The following is a 7,344-nucleotide window of genomic DNA, read 5'->3' as shown; positions in this document are numbered from 1 at the left end:
GATGGATGGGATATGCACCAGCAACCCTAGTGAGGAGAAGCGACTAAAATAAATAAATAAAAAATAGGTGGACATGGCATTTTATACGTTTATTGATTTATTTTTTATTATTTTTTTAATGTAAGAACCCTAAAATAATATTTCAAATTAGCCTTAAAGAAGAAGCAATTAGAAATCCACCCTTGTCATTGGACAGCTACGATATGAATTTGTGTGTGCAGGCGTTCTTGTAAGTGGCCTCAGATGTTGGAAAAAAAAAAACTATCTTAGACAGGAACTTCCACATATGGTTATTTTTTAATTCAAAAAACACTATAAAGAAAATACATCAGCATTAAGCAGTGACAAATGGTAAATGTTCCTTTTTTATCAGCACGCTTATTGAAAATAGGTTTGAATTATTTAAAATTAAGATACACATCCAATGACGTAAAATTAAAATATGAAAGAAAACAAGTCTTTCCTAGCCAGTGACAACATTTTCTTGTCATGTAAAATACTTGTCTGCCAGTGACTACGTTATTTTTTTTCTTTTATGAATAAGTAATTACGTTCATGACCAGCGCTCCTCTTATTTTTAAGCTTATTGAGCGATGAGCACCGTAGTAATTAACCCCTGGAGGAAATGTTCACCCAACTCGGGCGTTTATATGTTTTTGTTGTGTGATATCAAAGGAAAAGCACAACAAAAAAATAAAAACACTAGGAGGCTAAAATATTGCATAGCTTGTCAAACCGTGTCTGCTTACACGGCTAAGATATTGCATAGATTGTCAAAACATGACAACTTTCAATATGCCATCCTGCCGTCCCTTCTAAATGCTTGCAAATGGGAGGTGGAGAGGTATACCCTGCAGATGTCAGCCCATGTCAGGCTCATGTATCACTATTCAAAATTCGAAGTATTGACAATTTTATATTGAGAACCTGATGTTTAATCATGCATTTCCCTCGATTTTTGCATTCATCCTTTTAATAGCGACTTGCAAACAGGATAGAATATAAATGTTTGTGTGGAGACCCCAATACCACTGGTGGGTGCCAGGAGACATCTTATGACATTTGCAAGCCTTTCAATGCTTCATTGAGTGGCTTAGCCTGACTCCAACAATGCAAAGTTCTTGCTATGCATTGTGGGACTTGTGGGACATGAGGCTTTGATCCAAGAACTAAATGTTGCAGGAAAGCTTTTATTTTGCTGCAGGGAAGTGTTTTATTTCATGCAACTCATAACATTAAACCTGCATGTTCTCGTCTGTGAAATCTGCAGCATTCAATATCTGTTTGTGTTTTTTTTTCTCACAAGATGAAAATTATTCGTAAAGACAGATATGTCTGGATAGTGCTGATGCCACTGAGCATTTTGAAGGGTAGAAAGTAAATATGTATTTATATGTGACGTTATCAAAGTCAGCCCAAATTGGATGATAATATGGCCAGTTTAGGGAAAATCTGAAACCATTTGATGGAAGTGTTGCTCTCAATCGCTACAAAAGATGTGATCAACGACTTGCCTTTCCGGATAACGGTTGGCGCTGAAAGAGTTAAAAGCAAGCACACAAGCATACATACACACAGACAAAAAGCATTCTTTAACACACAAAAAAATGGGATTGGTTCAACTGAAAAACAGACCGTACATGAAATTAAGCAGGACAAAGGGCAAAATCAGGGCAGCTGTAAAGAAAAAGCAAGCTAAAGTCTCTAATATAGCTTCACTCCTAGGGAAAAAAGAAGAAAAAACAAGAAAAAAAAAAAAAAAGACTTGTTCGAATGTCCTTGCAGTTCAAAAGGTGGGAAGGAGAACTGGTTCTCTCTGTCAGAACCAGGATTGAAGTGGAAAGATGTGTTTTGACGAGCTGCTTGTCATCCTTCTGCGGCCTTAAAGGGCCTGCGTTTTGAGCTCCACGGGCTCACCTCTGGTCTCCTGCGGTCCTTTGGCCACCGCGGGCCGATCGCCCTTCAGTGCGGCGAGCCTCTCCGAGAGGCTGCGCATTCGCGGGAAGAGCACAAAATCATAGAGCAGGGCACCAATTGTGGCGCCAATCATGGGCCCCACCCAATATACCTGTCGTGAATATAAGAAAACAATGTGTGTTGGACTTTGAAGCGTGACATTTTCATCAATTCATAATTTCTTCTATCTAACAGCGTATGTGAGTTTCATGAGGGAGATGGGCACTCCTACAAGACACGTGATTGCCTACCGACGTGACCATTGACTAATAAAGGCGTGAGTTGTAATCTACTCCCGAGTTGTAGCGACCTCTGCCCTCATTGGTAGTGCCCATCTCCCTCATGAAACTGACAGTGCTGTTAGATAGACGCAAGGTAGAGGAGGAAAGAGGGTTCACCGGAGCATTGTAAATCTCTTACCTCGATTTCGTTTGCAATAAATTGGAATTTCTAGTGTCAATTTCAACTCAACTCTGATTGTTTTCATGTTTGGTCAACTACAAGCTTCTCTTTAACTAGACTTCCCGGCGCCGCTAATGTAACCATGGCTCGCCGTGAGACTACAGCCAAACAGATGGGAAGGGAAAGGATAACAGTACAGTGACTGTGTAAGGTTTCATCATTTAAGATGTAAGTAAATATGTGTACTGCAGTAATATTTGTCCTAAATATGTACAGTATAAATACTTTTCACATTTAAAAAATTCAGGTACCCACATAGCACACTGAAAATTCCTTCGCGGCGGCTACTTTGCGTTTTTCCACTTATCGCGGGGGGTTACGGTCCCCATTAGTCGCAAAAAACGATGGATTACTGTACTTTGTTGCCAAACGAACAATTGTACGTATAGATATGTACCTATGTGTATCACTGGGATTCATTCTCCCATCAAGAAATACCACTGGGACTATATATCCCATAGACCAGTGGTTCTCAAAGTGGGGTCCACGGACCCTGCAAGGGGTCCATGAAAAAAATGTGTGTCATTAATTAAAAATATATTTTTGTGTTAATTTTCTTTTATTTCATATTAAATTGTGAATGTAATCAGGATTCTTCAATAAAGCAATCAATTTCATAAAATTTGTCATCATTAAAGAGCTTCATTATTTAGTCACCAAATATTTGGCAGCAACCTGTTTGGGCGAAACTGACCCAGTTTCTTATGAGAAGGCATGCAATTTGCAGAATGGCTGAAAAGTAGCAAATGTACTTCCTTGTTGTCAAATTGTATATGTTGGTAAATAAAAAAAAAAAACATTTGCAATGGCGTTCCTTGGAAAATTTGATTTCCAAAACAAGGTTCCTGTCACCAAAAGGTTTGAGAACCTTGTTGTAATGAACCACTGGGATGCCGTTTCATCTTATTGTTACCATAACCACTTCCATGAGGGAGTGAAATGGCTACATAGGCTTTATTTAGATCGTGGCAAGGACTGGGTTAGGTGTATATTCAAGTCCATTCAAAAGGTCAAAACGTGTGATGTGTCAAAAGGTCACCACTTTTCGCAAATCTGATCTCCACGAATAATGCCTGGTTTTCCTGAAAAATTGACATATTTTGTTACTTTCATGGAGGACTAATGAAAAGATAAAAGAAATTTTGTTTTGCGTGCAATAAAACTGGCAATCAAGAACCAAATTTTATGTTTTTCTGCTCTTGGCTTCCTTGCGCCTGAAAATTTTCACTAATGTGTTGGCTACTTTCCTACAAGGACCGCATGTCAGGAGTTCCCGTACGAACTATTTCTTGGTGGCTTGCAGACGGCCCAATCATAATATTGATCACAGGTGTCAAACTCAAAGCCCGGGGGCCAGATACAGCCAACCAAACCATTTTATGTGGCCTACAAAAGGCTGATTTGACTTCAAGTTTCTACCTAAAATACCGAACTGTCAAAAAAAATAACATAAAACTTGTTTTCAATCCGCCTTTTGAACAGTTTCAACCGGTCTACGATTTCAAAACTATTTACGTGTGTGACAAACACACTTAACATGTATTCCAGCCCTCTGACAGAAACTATAACTAAAAAGAGTTTGTCACCCCTGTTGCAGATGATCCGTTCGTTTCCTATCAATGACAACCGGAAAATCCAGGCCAATCAGTATGATCACTGTAATGTTGCCAATATGATTTAATGCTGTAAAGCAGGGGGTTCTCAAATTTTTAGTAGTCAGGGACCCCGTTTAGGAAAGCAAATTTGCCCAAGGGGAAATCCCGCCGTGCTTTGTATCAATAAATTGAAATTTGATGTACCTAGTCCTCTTTGTATTTTATTTGTTTGGACAGCTTTTGTTTTTTCCTCACTATACGCAGTGGAGATGGTGTTACAAACGCTTTCACTGCTATGTAGATAGCGAGTCAAGTCCAAATTGATCATTGTCGACCACAGTTCTGCACAATGAAATAACAGTGCAAAATAAAAACATAAAACACCTAAAAACACAAAAAAGCAAGAGGTCCTACAGGTATGAAAGTAAAGGTCTTTGATGATGACGCAGATTTCGTAGGTCTATTTGACCGATTTCAAAATTATTACATTGTTAAAAATATATTAACTCATGCAATGCCGGTGGTGTGTTTTCACATATTTTTAAGAGTCCGGACAGTCAATCCCAGATACTTAAATATTGATTTAATAGTTAAATATCTTGTGACTGTTAAAAAAAATACGTTAAAAAAAAAAAGTCCCTGGCATTGAAGTTGAGTTAAACTGGTTGACTCAATTGGTGATCTTGATTGCTTTTTTGATGTCATTAATAAATTCACAATTTAATACAAAATAAAATGATCAACACAAATATGTTTTGTTTTTTTTTATAACCCAAATTTTTTTCACGGACCCCCTGCCGTCAGGCCAAGGACTTGGGGGGTCCGCGGACCCCACTTTGAGAACCACTGCTGTAAAGTGTGTCATGTGATCTTCTTACCCAGTGATTGACAAAATTCCTGACCAGCACAGCTGGAGCAAAGGACCTTGCTGGGTTCATCCCTGCACCGGTGTAGTAAATCTAAGAGGAAGACATGGAATATTCCATTCTTCAATGTGGACACAGTAATAAACGCAAAGGGGCGTCACATTCTCACCCCAAGCAGATGTCCCATCAGCACAGAGATGCCGATCGCCAGGGCGGCGGATCCCAACCGTCCGTTGCGACGCTCATCTGTCACGGCGAAGATGCAGACCACAAGTTGCAGGGTGAGGAAGATTTCCATGGTGGTGCCCATGCCCAGACTGATACCTGGCTGCAGCTGCAACAAAAGGAAATATTTTTTTAAAAATTGCTTCTGTTATTAACCCTCAAGGTACAAGCTTCACATATGTACATGTAATTATTGAATGGGGTTGCGGCGCTGTGACCCAACCAAAGGGCAAAAGTAAAACGGGGTCGCCCTTGATATTCCTGGAAAAGAAGATAGCAGCGTTGACTTGTAAACTGCATTCCCTCTATCACAAACTGTTTGTTTACGTTGTTTCCAGACGTCCCCACCAACCCTTCAGGGCAGCAATGGCTTTTGTAATTAGTGCCAACCCAAATTAATAAATGAGGAGCGGAAAGAATCTGTAATGAGACAAAGAAAATCTGAGAAGGTCAGGTTCCTGTCCACCCTCCTCGTGAGAAAAAAGAACCTAGTTGTCTTCCTTCCTGTTTTTTGTTTATTAAATGTTCTGCGTTGCTTGAATCTATCAAATGGAAAAACAATGAGAAACCGTTATCTTTAATAGACTGTGCCAAATACTTTTTAGGTCACAGGTGGTCTTACTGTGTTCAGGACCAAGTTGCCCCTCATGTTGATGGGCGTAACCCCATAGAGCACGGCAGCCCCTGCTAGAGCACCCAGACATTGCGCGGCTATGTAGAAGATGGCACGGAACAGAGACATCTGGGAGCCGATCAGGAAGGCAAAGGTCACTGCCGGGTTGATATGTCCGCCGCTGATGTGGCCGACGGATTGGATGAACGTGGCAGCAGCCAGCCCAAAGCAGAAGGCCACGTGCAGGATGTTGTGAGGCCCCGTGGTCCAGCGAAGGGCAGCCCCCAAGCCGAAGAAGACAAAGAACATGGTGCCGTAGAACTCCGCTATCACCGCCCGCCAGAAGGACACAGACCGGAATTCCCACATAGTGACACAAAAAGTGGATCGGACACAAACTACCGGTCAACCAAAGAGAAACAAAAGACCTTGTTTAAATCTGCCTTTCAACAGCAAAGTCTGACTCAAGCCAAACTTGGAATATTTTAGGAATGCTGGTCATGGAGAGCTCCTCAGTGGAGCCGGCGCCTTTGCACTCTGCTTGCATCAACAGGCCAACGCCAGTGTCGTTAGCAAAACACAATAGTACGCGCTGCACACATTTGGCCCCTTTACCAGGTCAGGGGGGAACTCAGAGGCCTTTTTATAAGAGCCTGGCTAAGCCCAGGGGAGTGGTCAGTACACAATAGTGTCGGTGGAAACAGCATCCTTAACCCTTGCTACACCTGCAACAGCGCACAGATGAATGCAAAGGGTTCATCTAGAATTGAGCTCAAACAGAGCCTCTTCCATTGGAATATCGGAATTCTACAATGACAAGACCCCCCCCCCCCCCCCCCCCCAAAAAAAAAATGAAGGCCAAAAGTATGGGTATGTCCTATAAGCTGTAACTTAAAAATTAGGATTTGAGGAAAATTGATATGTCAGTCTCATAAAGTGAGTTTTGATACACAGATGTGAATTTTTAAATCGGTCGAATTCTTATTTAAAATTAGTGCTAGGCGATAATATCGATAAAATGCGATACAAGCGATACACGCATTGCAATCCGCTGTTCAAGTTCCAATATATCGCATATCTGTATTGAAACGCCTTCTTTTCGGTTTTTAGACGAATACGCTCTGGAGTTTCTATTGTATCATGATTTTTGTAATATTATTAATCGTGTATTAGTTGTAAATCATTCCAAGCAATTGAGAAAGACCACTTAAAAGTTACATTACCTTTCGAGTGAGACAATGTTCCATTGCAAAAGAGAAGAAAAAGAAAACTTAATGATACGAAGATTGCATTTTCTTGGTTTCTGCCGTTGCAGTCATATCTTGGGGTTCAGCACAGTGTTCAAGTCATTAGTCGTAAACTGCTGCATGACTGTATGTCAGGGGTGGCCAAGTTCGGTCATCAAGAGCCACAATCCAGCCTGTTTTCAATGTGTCCCTTCAACTATCTCACCTGATTCAAATGATGCATTCTTTGCAGAATCCTGATAACGACGCTGATTTGAGTCAGGTGTGTTGGTTGAAGAGATAGATTGAAATCAGGCTGGATTGTGGCTCTTGAGAACCGAACTTGGCCACCCCTCCTGCATGTGTTAATATCGCAATAATTTCTGAGCAGCCTTATTAAC

The 7,344-nt window shown here is 40.8% G+C and overlaps 1 protein-coding gene across 1 annotated transcript; it reads right to left on the bottom strand.

Moving 5' to 3' along the window:
• Positions 1-278: 278 nt before the first annotated feature.
• Positions 279-6,346, bottom strand: LOC148426895 (lens fiber major intrinsic protein-like). Its single transcript, XM_088438946.1, has 4 exons — positions 5,727-6,346; positions 5,049-5,213; positions 4,892-4,972; positions 279-2,068 (listed from the first exon to the last, which is right to left on the bottom strand). The coding sequence occupies exons 1-4, from the start codon at positions 6,084-6,086 to the stop codon at positions 1,883-1,885; spliced, it is 792 nt and encodes a 263-aa protein (XP_088295072.1). The 5' UTR covers positions 6,087-6,346; the 3' UTR covers positions 279-1,882.
• Between the last annotated feature and the right edge of the window lie 998 nt (positions 6,347-7,344).

The sequence above is a fragment of the Hippichthys cyanospilos genome, chromosome 2, assembly GCF_059441005.1.
Source record: "Hippichthys cyanospilos isolate Australia breed blue-spotted pipefish chromosome 2, RoL_Hcya_1.0, whole genome shotgun sequence".
Classification (NCBI taxonomy): domain Eukaryota; kingdom Metazoa; phylum Chordata; class Actinopteri; order Syngnathiformes; family Syngnathidae; genus Hippichthys; species Hippichthys cyanospilos.
The sequence above is the reverse complement of the archived record's forward strand: the minus strand, read 5'-3'. Positions and strand labels throughout refer to the sequence as shown.